The sequence below is a fragment of the Vicugna pacos genome, chromosome 8 (genome assembly GCF_048564905.1).
Source record: "Vicugna pacos chromosome 8, VicPac4, whole genome shotgun sequence".
In the NCBI taxonomy this organism is placed as follows: domain Eukaryota; kingdom Metazoa; phylum Chordata; class Mammalia; order Artiodactyla; family Camelidae; genus Vicugna; species Vicugna pacos.
The window spans coordinates 43,836,422-43,851,782 of NC_132994.1; the positions used below are offsets into that span (position 1 = coordinate 43,836,422).

Below are 15,361 nucleotides of genomic sequence, written 5' to 3' on the forward strand. Positions count from 1 at the left end.
CATGTTTTACCATGTGGCCCTCCCTTTTTAAGCTCTTTTAGGTAGTTATCAGTATAATTTCAAGGCATACCCTAAATCAGTGGTTCTCACATTCACATCAGTATCACCTGGAGGGCTTGTTAAACACACACATAGCTGGATCTCATCCTCAGAATTTCACATTCAGCAAGTCTGGAGCAGGGCTGAGAATCTGCATATCTAAAAGTCTCCTAGGCCAGTGCTGCTGGTCCATGGACCTTACTTTAAGAAACACTGTCATAGAATATGAAGGATTGTTTATATGTCTTGATCTGTTTAATACTTTTTCTTCTAAATTTAATCAGATTTTGAAGATTAAACCAGCTTCTCTTATTGTCAGCAGGAAGCTTTGACAGGTGTTTAATGTTTCAAGAATAGTTTTTCTAGAATTAGACAATAAATTTTTTCTAACTTGAAAATATTATGATCTATTCTGTGAGAGTTGGCAATTTCTTTTGCCTCTAATTGTATGACCTGGTATAAGAAAAATGTCTTGTCAAACATCAGTCTTCTTTTTTGCATCATAATCATCTTGAAAGAATTTTAAGTAAAAATTTGAGATCTGTATCCAGACATGCTTGGTACTTATCAACAAGACAAATAATTGAACTGAATATTGGATAGATAAATAGATGGTTAGGTGGGTGGGAAGATAGATAGATACATGGGTAGATGGATGTCCTACGCATCTCTATATCTTAGGTAGCTGCAGCTTTATCCAGGTTATTCTTCTGCCTGGAAGCTGGTATGTTTCTTTACATATCATTGTAAGATGCATTCAAATTTAAAATGTTAATATGTAAGAATTATGTGACTTAGAATAGAGGACATATAGTACCTGAATTAATTTATAAGACTTGTAGTGTGGACTGAAGAATTAAGAATCTATGATGGAACATTTTTTGTTTATATTTTCCTTTTAGATTGTCCAGTTTATTGTTACATTGGTTCAGAATAACCAACTTGTGAGTTTAAAACGTAAAAGGTAAGTTTTTATAACACATTCTAACTTACCAGTAGACAACCAAACATGTTAGTGTTTAACTATGAATGGCCTACATCTGCTGAGTGTATGCATGTTGTCCCAGATGAACAGTCCTCCCTTGTTAAATTATACTCTCAACATTTCAAGAGTGGTGTTGTTTCCCACTACTGTCATCTTGCTGTTTTTGAGAGATAAGGATAGCCTAAATGGTCACTTTACGTGCATACAGTTAGTAAAGAATCCATTTTTCATTCACATTAGCAAATTATTGTAGTGTTACAAGGACTCATGAGGGAAATTCTTAAAAAGAGACTACATGCTGGAAAAACAAATGAAAATTTTTTATTTGATATCTCTTGTGTTTAATCACTCACAAGGGTCTTTAAAAACCTGTATATTGACCAAGGGTTGTGATACCCGTAAATGTCAATAGCTGCCTTTTTCTCAACTAAAACATACGAGGGATAGTGGACAAAGGAACAGGTAGAAGGAGAAGATTATCTTGTAAGGCTAAGGATTGAGGAAACCTCCATTATACTCACAGCTTATGCTGTGGAATTAACTCTGCTTCCACTGATTCTTTATGCTATTACCTATTTGTTTCTTGCTATGTAAGTACCATACAGTTACATAGTTCGGTCAGCAATGAGTAATTTATTATAACAAAGATAATACAGGAGAATGGAGAAGTGGAAGTCCTAGACACACTCATTCCCCAATTTGTATTTCTAAAAGGTAATCATTTTTAAGTTTCTTGTATATCCTTACTGAAATTTTTATTCATTATTAAAGTGAGTGTGTTTGTGTTTGGGTAAATTATTAAAAGCAGTTTACATTCCTTATTTGTTTGCTTCACTGAACTTAAAAATGTCTTCTGATTTTCAGGCCTCTACTTCTAAACACTAATGGAGCCCAAAAGAAGAATCTGTTTCAGCACATAGTGAAAGAACCAGCTGATAATCACCATCATAAAGTAATTTTTAAAATTCTATTTTAAGTTTATTACCTCAAACTAAATTTTATTACAGTAATAGTTCATGCATTTTAAAAAGTTCACTGAAAAATCTAATCCAGCTTTTTAAGATTGTAACTTTTATTTACTTTAGATTATTTTAAGACATAAGCTGTTACAAATACAGTTTTCTTAATTGCCTGTTCCTAAGTTCAATTTTTTGAAACCTCTACAGTCTCCCCTCTCACCCAGAGATAAATTACTGTCTTGAATTAGTATTTATCATTCCCATAGCCATTTTATATGTGTGAATCCATGAACAATATTTGGTATTATTTTGCATATATCTAAACTTCATATAAATGATAGCATTTTGTACATATCATTTTGCAATGTGGCTTTTTTCACTTGGTCTTGCTTTTGAGATTTATTAAACATGCAGATTTAGTTCATCTTAACTACTATATGAGATTAATTGAATATTATGATAATGTAATTATGCACATGCCAATTGATTTTTTTTCCCAACTTTTATTATAAATTTGTATAGATTAGACTCTCTTTTACTATAGCAATTTCAAAAAATATTTTTGTTTACCATCACTGTTTCAGAAGCTCTCTGGATAACTTGTCAGACCTACACCCAGTGGCAAGTTAGTTGAGTCCAGACTTCTTTTAATATCTGACTATCATTGTTACTTTCAAATCTTAGAATCCTAAGTACTGCTTTATATTTATTATTAAAGTACTGAGATTTTTGTTCTCAGGCAAATCAGAGTTAACCTAACATCTGGTTCCTCTTCCCACTGTTTTTAATTAATCAAGCTTACCTGTTATTAGGATTGAAGACTGCTATAAATGGATGAAGATTTCTTAATTTAACTTGATTTACTTCTTTTGCCTGTAATTACCTAGTGTTGAAATTTATAGAATTTTGCATTATAATAATAACTTCAATATGCTGTAGAGAATATTTATATTTATGTACCTGTGGTCTGAATAAATCTGCAGTTGAATTCTTTAAAAAAGTCATTGCTTGAAAAGCCAAACTGAGTTATTTTCCTCTTATTAATGAAGCCATTTAATGACTAAGAATAAATCATGCGTCTAACAGAGTAGCTTGAGATAAAATAATCCCCATCAGCCTATTGGGGTTATGCTTGAGGTTTCTGATGAAGTCCCAAGACTTTTTTACTCTTTGGGTATGAAAAATACCTTAAAATTTGAAGATCTTTTCATAGCACTATTCCGAGGCATGCCATCTTTAAGGTCCTTTAAAGTTAAAAAAAAAAAATAGGTAGAATGCAGATAATATACTTCATACATCTGTGAACTGGTACTTCTAATACGAGTTTAGTGTGTAAGTCCCATAATGTCAGGGAACATATCTGTTTTGTTTACATTGTATCTCTGACATGTAGTCAAAGAGCAGGTGTCCAGTTAGCATTTTTAAATGGTATGTTGTTTGGTAGTCAAAATAATTTCAGTTCTCTGATATATCTTCTATCTGATTTTTTAGGTTCCACACAGTAGGACTGAAGGTTTAAAGCCAAGGGAGCGGATTTCAGATGATATCATTATTTATGATGTTACTGATGATAATGCAGATGAAGAAAATATCCCAGTTATCCCAGAAGCTAATGAGGATGTTATGTCTGATCCCTCCAAGTAAGGAGATTATAAAATAAAATTTATGAAAATATTAATTACTTTTCTTATCAAAGATCTAAATTTAAAACTACTTTAAAACTAAATTGAAAACTACTATATCTAACTCATTTTAATTATTGAACTGAAAAATTAAGCCAAATTATTCAACCAAATATCCCTCTCCCTCTAGCAAAAAGGCTCCCAATCTAAAAGTAATGAGAGTTAATTCTTATTTTTAAAGTTTGATTCTCTGTGATCTTTTATCTTATGAAGTATCAATATTTGTCATTAAGCTATACACACAAGAAAACTAATCCTTTTGATAGGTGGTTTGGAGAGTTTCCATGGAGAATGGATGGATAGAATGAATTTATTGGTCTGAAAATGTAATTGGTTTTTTCTCATATTGCTGATCTAGCTGTAGCCAATACCCTGATATTGTCATTGTTGAAGATGACAATGAAGATGAATATGCACCTGTCATTCAGAGTGGAGATCAGAGTGAACCAGCCAGAGAATCACTAAGTTCAGGCAGTGATGGCACTAGCCCTCTCATGTCTAGTGCTGTCCAGCTAAATGGCTCATCTAGTCTGACCACAGAAGATCCTGTTACCATGATGGATTCCATTTTAAATGATAACATCAATCTTTTGGGAAAGTGAGTGCTCATCTAAATGTTGTCTAAATTTATTTGCTTTCTTTGTTTACTTCACATGTTCTATTTCTCTTTGAGTGATTTTCCTCTCAGATTATAAATGTGTGTAGTCAACCTTTTTCTGTTTTGGTCAGGGCTGAGCTCTGCAAATGATATTTTGAAAAAGATTTAATTATCCCCAGAGCAGTCTTGGGATTTTCTTGTCAATTCCTCAGATCTCTTTAATGAAATACCTGTTTTTGAATGTCCACAAAATGTGTGATTGTGTGTATTTGTGTTTTTGCAAGACTATGGAATAACACAATGTCTATTAAGGAATTTACAGCATAAGAAAACTAGAAATCAGTAGCAGTAACTAGTAATAAGAGGTTAAACATTTTATAATTTATAGTATAGAGGAAAAAATAAATCAGATTGTATTACTGCAGAACCTTTTTTTCTGTAAATACTGAAGTTTTGTGTAAAGGCTCTGGGTTCTCTGATAACCAAATTCTTTGAAATTCTGAATACTGAATAGGATCTTAAGATTAAGAACTGGTAAGGATTCAGCAGTTGCTAGGAATATTTTGCCTAGCTAGATTGCAGTGTGATTTTAAACATAAAACCAAAGAGACCTAGTATTTGATTTTCTTTTAATCTTTTTTCCTTAGGGTTGAGCTGTTGGATTATCTTGACAGTATTGATTGCAGTTTAGAGGACTTTCAAGCCATGCTGTCAGGAAGACAGTTTAGCATAGACCCAGATCTCCTGGTTGATGTAGGTACTTTGAATATTCTTTGCTGTACTGGCAGATGTGTATTTATGTGTATTATTTATAAATCAATGCATCATTTTCTTGAATTCTACACTGTTTTTGCACTTTCTTTTTTTTAAATGAATGGTTTTGTTTATCAGAGAGAATGAACAGATGGGTTCAGGACAGTGAAGGAGGGTGATCACTGTTCGTCTCTGAGCAGAAGTTCAGTTAATCCCCTTGTAACAACATATCATGTCTATTCAACAGTGCTGTTAAATCCAGGTCTTGTCTGGACTTGTTGCTGTGTTATGTTTTGCTCTAGAATAAATTGTCACTGACTAGCAATCGGTGGAAATTAGTAGAAATGCTTATCCAGGAAACAGCATGGAGATACTTCTTAATCCTTTGAGAATTAATGTTTTTCAATCAAATGTTACTATATTTGCTATATTTAAAAAATTTTCGTGTCCTGAGTCCTAAGGTTCCCCTGCTCCAGTCCTCACTACCACCTGTATGAACTTGATTCCAATGTTGTCTCGAGTTTGAATCTCTGTCTATCATATTTGGCACTAACTGCCTTCCTCGCTCTCTTTTCTCTTGTTCCTATGACTCCTGTCTCCCTTATCTAGAGCTTCCTTGTGTGGCCTGGTCTCATCCAGATGAATCTTGTTCTTTTCTCTATTTCCATTTTCTGTTCTGAACATGTTCCAGGTTTTTTGTTCCTTTTTTTTTTCTTTGCATTTCTTACCTTAAAATGCAACTCCTCTCATATTAAAAGATGCTACAGTTTGTCAGTGTCATATGACTATCATTTTTCCTAAATCATTAGTGCCTCCCAGGATAGATATCACCTTCTTTGAAGATTTCCTTTCCATGTTACCCTCTTAAGTGAATTCAACGTCTGTGTTAATTACCTACTTTGACTTGAACAGTAACTTGACAGCCCTTCTTGATTCTATCAGTCTTTGTCCCCAGTCTGAATCCAGAGACTTTTTAGAATATCTGTCCCTTAGATCATTAAGAAGGAAATCAGATCCTATAATTACGACTCTACAAATCCTCACAATCATCAACTAGGTCGTTTTAATTTAAATTTAGAACTGTTACGTTCGTTTATCTTCAGGATCTTATCCAGCCAGTTCCTTATTCCCCATTCACAGAGAGTAATTCACCATGCCCTGGTCCTCTCATAAGCTGTGGAATCTCATATCCTTTCTTCTTAGAGGAAGTACTTCCTCTTTAAAGCCAATTTGTACACCTGCCCTCTGCCTCTTTGTTTTTCTATCTCTATCCTTGATCTTTCCCAACTGCCTTCAGTAGGTACAGATCATCTCCATTTTATAAAACATTTTGATGTGTTGCCCTGCTCAGTTACCATTCTGCTTCTCTAATCCTTTTACTACAGAACTTTAGAAATGAGTAGTGTATTTGTTACTTCTTTTTCACTCTGTATTTCTTTTGAAATCCTGGATTGTCTTATTTACTTACTCAAAGCCTGTGCTGTCTTGATTTATCTGTTGTAAGTAGGCTGCAACTTTTTTTTTTTCTCCCAAAATTAGACCAGTGGGCTAGTGGAAGGTTTGTTTTGAATCAGGCAGATTTGGGTTCCAGTTTTGGCTCATGCTCTTACTAGCTATGTTTTCAACCATGGGAAAGTGAACCTGTCTTGCTCAATATCCCCATCTATTAAATGTGGCTAATGCCTAATGTGAAGGGCTTTTGCAAGGATTAGAAGTAATTAACACTATTATTATTTAACAGTATTGATTTTCTACAACAGAACTTTTTCTGTTGATTTTAAAGGTACTGGACCTCTTTATTCTTCCTGTCTCCTTAATCATTCTGTTTCCTCTAAGAGCTTTTCTTTTCCTTGCTGTCTTCTACTTGTGGATATTCCCTAAGGTACCCAGTCTTTTATCCTATTTTTTCCTACCTCTTTTCTTTTTTCTGTCCCTCCCTGGAGGAATTTGGTTTATAGGATTGCTCTCAAATGTATATCTTCAGCTCTTAATATTTTTTACGGTAAACTTTTCTTGAATTCTAATTCCATGCCTTTGAGATCATCAGATTTTGTCTTAAATTATTTGTGTTTAACACAGACTTTTGTTTATTCTCTAAACTAGCTATCTTTTTAGCTTTATTTTCTGTAGTAGTATCATATTTCTCTTCACTCACACAAGTTAGTAATCACAGTCATCTTGATTTCTTTATCTCATCATTCACCTAGTACTGTGTATTTTCCAAAACAGCATTCACAAACCATCCCTACTTTGTTTCCACTGTTGCCTCTGTCATCTGAGACCTTCGTTGTTTCATCCTTGAATTATGCTGTATTGTCATAAATAAAAATCTTGTTTTCTGAGATGGCAAAGATGGTAAGGCCGTGTGTGAGTAATAAGTGTGCTGAAGAGGTCATGGATTTCTTGCTGCAGAGTTCAGTACTGAGTGACCCAGTGTGGAATCAGCAGGAAGGACCTGGCCTTAGAAATCAGCCATCTGTGTCACTTCCTCCTCCATATATGATTTACTTTTTCCTGCTTCACAGTGTGTCTGCTGGGAATACATGAAGGTATCCGTGAGTTAGTGGGTGGGGGAAATAGGGCAGAGGAGTGAGGAGTTTACAACTGCTGGTCCTCCTCAAATGCCACTCTCAGTAGGGATAAAATCTGGTTAGGCCTTTGGGGTGATGACAGGCTGAACTGGTAGAGATTGGCAATGATGTATATATAGTTCTGTATTCTTAAGGAGCTGAGTCTCTTCCTCTTCATGGATAGTAGGTGGTATGAAAGGAGGAAAAGTTAAGGAAAGAAAAGGAAGAGCTAGGGGTGTTTTTAGGGCTACCATGAATGTGGAACTTTAAGGAGAGGAATCAGTGTCTAGAGAGGGTAGAGGAGCCTCTCTGCATTTCTTTCTACCCTGTGAACTGTTTGGTGTGCTCATTCTCTTAAAATGCTTTAAAATCAGTAAATTTCATTGCTCAGGCCATTCTCAAGTCTCTTATTTCTGGCAGAATGTGGTCCTGTCCAGTGATTGGCCTTGCCTTACTTTCTGAATCTTATGTATACCACTTACTATTCAACTCAGAACTTTTCTGTAATCATCTTATTTCTAGAACTTGCCCCAAAACCATTCCTTCTTCTCTGTTGTTTCTAAAGCTATAGCAATGTACTTTCCCCTTCATCCTCTCCTTTCTAAGTCCTAACCATTTTCCAGGAACTGATACATGGCACATAGCTTTATCAAGACTTTTTGTTTCATCCTGTGTCTGCCGGTCTGTGTCTGTGTTCTTCTTTCTCTTAACTCCTTAGTACTTTTGAGCACCCCCCAGTCTCATTATTATAATGCTGGATTGTATCAATCTTACATTGCTATTTGAGGTTGTTCTCTTATCTTGTCTTTTAGATTGTAAGCTCCTGGAGAGCAGAAATAGTGTCTTCACTTTGTATTCTTCATGATGTCAATTATTTCTTAGATTCTCAGTAAATCCCTGTGGAATGGATGACTTTGAAGCTTATGATGTAAACAGAAGTTATATATGTAAACTGGTTGGTCTGAGGAGTGTAGTAAGCAGTGGTCTTAACATTTATAGCTTCCCTTGCTAGGTGAGGTGAAAGGAACCAACATGGAATTATGCCATTTGGTCTGAGGGCTCTACTTGAGGTATAATTTAGGGGCCACTGTCATAGAGCAGATTCTATAAATTTATCACATAATTTAGCAGGTAGTCAGTGAAGGCTCAGTGTCAGGGCAAGGAACTCAGCCCTGGGTGCCATTTAAGGCCAAAGGCATTTATGGAGGAAAAAAAATAAAGGAAATGAAGGAGAGGAGAGGTGGGGAAAACCACCATTTGTCTCAAGTAATTTACCCCACTATTTTATTGAATAGAAATTCTTACAACATCTGATGCATGGGCTAGCTTGCTCTGCTTTTGTTTGTTTTTCTTTCTGCTTTCCTGCTTTTCTCTTCCAAACTTGTTTTACTGTATGGAAACTTCTAGTGCAGGAGCTACATCTCTTCACCCAACATGGCTGTATAAAAATTTTGAACACGCAGTTAATTTTTTAAAAATATTTTTAAAACTTATCATCTTTCTTGTTTGGTCTTTCAGCTTTTCACTAGTTCTGTGCAGATGAATCCCACAGATTACATCAATAATACAAAAGTAAGTTTTAATTCATGTTGCTCAGGACCCATAGCTGTAAGAATTTGAAAAAAGTCCTAGTAAGTAGAGAGCGATAAATATCACTTCCAGTTACAAAAAGCATTTTATAGTCTTATTACCTAATATATGTGATCAAGATAGTAAAATTCTAGATGAAAAATTAGCTTTTGGTAATGGGGTGAATGATTGCCCAATTCTTCTGTCCCTTGTGCTATAATACTACCAGTGTGAAATCAGCCCTCAGCTGGGAGATCACCTGACTATGGCATGTTCAGTGATAATCACTGAAAAATTATTAAAATATGGTTTCTTCATGTTTTATGTCTTCATTTTACGTTCTTCTTCTATAAACAATTTCTCAGCATTTTTTATTGAAAACTTACTGGTACCCATATTTAAATAAGTTCCTTCATTTTATTAGTATACAATAAAAGCTCAGGGATTAATACTATTTGTAGGTAAAGTGAGTTGAAATAGTGACATATGGATTTTGGACTCCTTTTTTAAGTAATGGTTTTGTTATTTTCTTAAACATATAGGAACTACAATTGGGATTAGCAAGTGTTGACAAATTCTTTAGAACTTGTTTTTAATAAATAAGAATAATTTGAAGTTGTTAGAGCAGACATTAAAATCATTTTATTATTTTATATAGCTTACTGCCTTGAATAGGTATATACTTCATTTGTTTTGTATATTTACACCATATTGTTCAGTAATCCCTTTTTTTCATTGAGTACAAAGGTAAATCGGGTCCTCTGAAATTTGTGTAAGTTCTAGATTAGTGGAGTCAAATTTAATTTTTATTCTTGTTCTTTGTAGTTGAAAACGAATACATATCAATTAGTATGACTCATTAGAGTGAGGATGTGGAATTTTTCTAACTATTGCCATGTGTTGAGGACCTAACCAGATTTTCTACATTTTCAAAGTTAAGCCTGGGTAACTTAAAGTTGAAAGAATTTGTGAATTTTTGATCTAGAAGGTTGATTATACATTTAGTATTTCGATGATTTATATCAGGGGTTGGCATGCTTTTTCTGTGAAGACTAGGTAGTAGATATTTTTGGTTTTTCAGGGCCAGTTGTTCCCTGTCACAGCTACTCAACTCTGCAGTTGTAGTGCAGAAGCAGCCGTAGACAGTACAAAGAACGAGTGTGGCTGTGCATCAGGAAAACCTTACTGACAGAAACAGGCAGCATGCTGAATTTGGCACATGGACCACGGTTTGCCTAGATGTGCAGTATAAGAATCTGTGGACCATGGCAGCACTGTGTTTCAGTACACGTGATATTATTGAATGTTACTTGAGGTTGAATGAACCCACATCATGTGTTCATTTAGTGAATGTTTTCTACTGTTTGTTTATTGCTAGACAGTGAGTCATTCTTTATTCTTGGATCATCCTCTTATTCCCAAAACCAGAACCTTAAAACAGCCTTCAGAAATAGCAATTAAGCAGTAAGTTGCATATTGCTCCACAATACTACAGAAAAATTAAAATTGAGAGTGAGTTTTTATCATAGTTCTAGAATCCAGATAGTTTTCAAATAATTGGCACATCAAATGTCATTCCATTGCTCATGACGGGTATTATATGACATGGATTTCAGTACTCTTTCCTAATGAATCAGGATGCCTTATACTCCTCAGTATAGTAATCTAAGTGGCCACTACTAATGAGTAAAAATTTGCATGGGAGGTGAAACCCATTTGTTATCCTGATTCTCATACGCTTTGGGAAAACAACAGTGGCATCCAGTACCTATTTTAGGAAGTAGAAAAATAAAGAAGGTATTATTGCATTAATGTTTATTTATTGTGAATGCTAAATGATATTTTTATGTAAATTTTGGGGAAAACTTAAGTCGTTTTTATTATATCTTGGGGACATTATTATCTATGAATCCTGGAGGTTGTATTGCTTTGTTTTATGATGAATCAGGGGAATTATAGGAATTAGTATGTTTGTTTACACCATGTAAACTTAACAAGCATGCAGATATGTGGAACTTACAGCTGTTCAGGAAAAATTGTGAACCTCAGCACCTCAGTTTGAACATCATTGAAAAGAGCACTGAAGAACTTAGCATTAAAGATTTAATCCCCTTACAATGAGATGTAAGGAGAGAAGACAGTGGTTGAAAGAAGCAATTTAAATGACAGAAAAGAACTGAAAGAGCCACAAAAAGGAAATGAAGAAACACCACCTCAGCTTTGAGGCTTCCAAATATAGAGATACATAGTAGTGTTTTTGGGGGGGGGGCAGTTAGGGATACATAGCTTTAAGGTTGTCATTTCATTCTGAGCTACTGTAAATATGTTCACATACGCTAGATACTGTTTGTGAGTGAAAAGAAACGTGTAATAGATTTTTAGTCAAAACTGTTTAAAATGAGTTTAATTGTTTAAAGAATTATCTCTTAATTAGTAGTTTGAAACCAGCCATATTTGATTCATTCCCATCTTCTACCCTTGACAAATTCTGTCTGTTTTACTGCTGAAGTGCTCCTTCCTCTTTTACTTACAGTCTTCCTAGTTCAACTAGTTCTTTGTTTCATCCTCTTGATGACAGCAATAGTTTTCTTAGCCAGTCTTGTGACCTCTACTCAGATCTCTTTCTCTAGTTCACCTTTCCTGACACACCCTCTTCCCATGTATTTCAGATAACATATCAATATTCGTATACTGTACCAGTTTTTAATTTTTTGCAATTTTCAGGAACATGTAAAATATGAGACAAGTATTTTTATATTATTTTTTCTCTTTTAGTCCGAGAATAAAGGATTAGAAACTACCAAAAGCAATGTAGTTCAGCCAGTTTCAGAAGAAGGGAGAAAATCTAAACCCAAAACAGGTAAGTATAAATGTAGTATTAGTTTCTATAGATGTTTTTTTAATTAAGATTTCTATGTAGAAACTATTGTTAGCCAAAGAAAGTCTTGCCATGCTTCACAGTTGAACACAGATTGCACTAGTTTCAATTCTATGCACAGCATATCAAGTATCAAGGTTCCAGCATATAAAGGAAATTGGAATTGGTGTGGTAATAGTTCTTCAAGTTTGTCATGTGTTTTTTTTCCTGTTAATTTTAGGAGAACTGAAAGAACTGTCATTTCTTGACTATTGAATAAAAGACTACATTTTCTGACTCGTACATTTTTAAATTTACCTGACACAGAATATTTCTTGTTTGGTGATACAAGGATAGTGATTACACACATGCACATCTGCTTCTGTTATTTCCACCTTCAGGTTGAACTCTGTATAAGCTGGTGATAAAAGATCATTTTTCAAATCTTTATTATAGATAAGCAGCTTATCCAGTACACTGCCTTTCCGCTTCTTGCATTCCTCGATGGGAACCCTGCTTCTGCTGTTGAGCAGGGGAGCACAGCTTCTTCAGAAGTTATGTCCTCTGTAGACAAACCCATAGAAGTTGATGAGCTTCTGGATAGCAGCCTGGACCCAGAACCAACCCAGAGTAAGCTTGTTCGCCTGGAGCCGTTGACTGAAGCTGAAGCTAGTGAAGCCACGCTGTTTTATTTATGTGAACTCGCTCCTGCACCTCTGGATAGTGATATGCCACTTTTAGATAGCTAAATCCCCAGGAAGTGGACTCTACATGTATATATTCATCAAAATGATGAACTATTTATTTTAAAGTATCATTTGGTACTTGTTTTTTTTTTTGTAAATTGCTTTGTTTCGTTTAATCAGATACTGTGGAATCAAAAGCACCTTTTGCTTTTATCACTAACCACACTCTTGCAAAGCTTTCAGATGTTACTCAGCTACGTAGGTACCTAAGATTTGATGTGTTAAATCACATTATTGGTATATCTTTAAGTTGGATTCAGATGGCCAATTTTCCCCAATTGTAGTAAATTGGATTTTTTACATATTTGCTCATTAACCCCAGTTAAACTTTTTGTTTTACTTGTTTGTGTCTGTTTGCATTGAGTGTAAGTCACTTATAACTAATGGTAGAACTTCTAAAGCTTTCTCTGTTCCAGTTGCTTTTATTAAATATTTTTCACTCAGCTTATTTTTAAAACTGGGAACATAAAGTGCCTGTATCTTGTAAAACTTCATTTGTCTCTCGGTTCAGAAAAGTTCATTCATGTTCAACACGAAAGGCAAAGTGTACTTGAGTGCTTGCTCTCTGATACGGTTCCAGCTCTGTACACATACAAGAAGGGGATGGGATGGTGTCAGCCTGTCCACTTCATTGGACTAGTTTTAAGTAAAAGTTTTCTGGTTTGTGTTTTTTTGAAGCATACTATTTAGTAAAATAAATATAATGAATGTTACATACTAGTGTCTGTTACATGTCTTCTTTGTAGGTGACATCCACATTTGACAGTTTTTCCTTTTCATAGGAAATACCCAGATTTAAACTGTACTTTTGTCCATTATTCTTGATGAGTCATACCAAGACCTTTGTGCCTTTTCTAAGAAGACAGACTGTGTATTGCAGTGAGGAAGGAATATGGTGCCTCCAAATTTAATGTGTTTTAGAGGGTTTTTTGGTTGAAAACTTAAACTGACTTGTGTTCTGTTTCTAATGAAGAACTGAGAGAAGTATGCCTCTCATTGTCCCAAATGAGGTAAGAACATTATCACTGGACGCCATGGCCTACAATTTTTGCCCTGAGAGTAGATAAGAAAAATAGTCAAATCACTTCCTCCCTTTGGAACATTTGTTCAGAGAGATTACAGAGACTTATGCAAGGCCAGGCACTATCACTTGAAGAATTCCACTTTCAAGCAGAGGGCAGGAAGCGATACAGCTAATATATGAATATTTTATAGGGCTGTTTGATGATGAATTAGGAAGACGGCCTTCCTATTGGCTATATTCTCTCAGTATCTTGAAACTTCTCTTACTAAAAAATTCAAAGCCTAGCACAGAGGGACAAGAAACCCTTCCCTAGCAGATCCTAAAATATTTGGCTCTGACGCTGGGATACTGGTGAACTAATTCAAGCTATGATTAAGTTTCTTCTCCTTGGGGATATTTTGGAGCTCTAGAAGTATTTTAATAATTTTGAAAACTTTTATCTCCTGGTACTAAGTTGAGATTTTAACATTTTTCACCCTAAGTTTAAGTAGTTGGGAGGACTTTAGGATATTGTTAATAATGCCTTTTTAAAAAAATAGAACTGTTAACATGCTTTTAAGTGTATCTAAAACACTCTAAATACCATAATGATTTTGATAATCCATTCTACTTCCTCTGAAGAACTTTATTCTTTTATTATGTGTGAAGGTCATACACTGACGAGTACTCACACATGTTTGCAACTACATTTGAAATTGCTTCCTGTAACATTAAGATTCTAAGCATTAAAGTTTACCTCCAATTATTAATACACAGTTGGTCAAACTAGTATAAATTTATGTGGCAGAGACTGACTGATGGCTGAACCATTTCCTATCATGCAATTAGATTATTTCCACTGTTGTAAACAGGGAAGCTGTGTAACCGAGTTCTAATAAATCAGGTGAAGTGATGTTCAGGACTTCCAGGTCTGGTCTGTGACAACCTCCGCCATGCAACCTTCCTCACCTTTTTTACCCTTCTACTAACTTGATGCAGAGGAGTATGTGGCTTCCTACTATACACTCAAGAAGGGAGAAACTTAGCTTTCTGAATTACTGCTTAGAGGAGAACCACCCAACAGCCCTGGATATTCATTTTAGACTTCAGGTGAAGGGTGAACTTATGTCCTGCCTCTGAATTTTTGAGGGTTGATCTGTTAAAGAGGAGTTTTTAAGTATTTACTAATATAATATAGTTCAAATTTTGATGAACTGTTATTAAGGTGTTTTTTTTTAAATCAGAAATACATCTTTTAGAGAGATAAACAGGTCTTAGGGGGGGTTTTCGTTCCCAAAATTTGTATCAGTATAATAGCATCAATTTTTTTTATCAAGTCCTAAGAAACTTACAATACGAAAGATGAGAATAGAGTTTCGTTACAGCAGTGTCACTCCATTCTTTGAAGTCCTTCATAATTATATGCCAGAATTACTATAATTTCTCTCATTTTCTAGCCGGTGACTTAATTATATTGGCCTGATTCATTTTCATTGAAATTAAAAAAAAAAAAAAACCTACTACCACCACCACAAAAACCAAAAAACAAACAAAAAAAACCACCTGAATTGCAAAGGATTTTTTTAACCCAGGGTCATTC

General features: G+C 34.7%; 1 protein-coding gene across 7 annotated transcripts in view; it reads left to right on the forward strand.

Annotated features, from left to right (window-relative positions):
- The window catches only part of HSF2 (heat shock transcription factor 2), a 165,853-nt gene extending 152,382 nt beyond the window's left edge, over nucleotides 1-13,471 (forward strand). For 5 of the 7 annotated variants that reach the window (XM_072965811.1, XM_072965810.1, XM_072965808.1 and 2 more), the window contains 8 exons: nucleotides 942-1,003; nucleotides 1,889-1,976; nucleotides 3,475-3,623; nucleotides 4,024-4,263; nucleotides 4,911-5,016; nucleotides 9,105-9,158; nucleotides 11,931-12,015; nucleotides 12,469-13,471. In XM_072965811.1, the coding sequence (XP_072821912.1) occupies nucleotides 942-1,003; nucleotides 1,889-1,976; nucleotides 3,475-3,623; nucleotides 4,024-4,263; nucleotides 4,911-5,016; nucleotides 9,105-9,158; nucleotides 11,931-12,015; nucleotides 12,469-12,761 (1,077 nt within the window). In that variant the 3' untranslated portion in view covers nucleotides 12,762-13,471. Of the gene's footprint in view, nucleotides 1-941; nucleotides 1,004-1,888; nucleotides 1,977-3,474; nucleotides 3,624-4,023; nucleotides 4,264-4,910; nucleotides 5,017-9,104; nucleotides 9,159-10,533; nucleotides 10,620-11,930; nucleotides 12,016-12,468 lie in introns of all 7 variants that reach the window. The other 2 variants (XR_012074976.1, XM_072965809.1) reach the window with 2 other exon arrangements.
- Nucleotides 13,472-15,361: the final 1,890 nt, after the last annotated feature.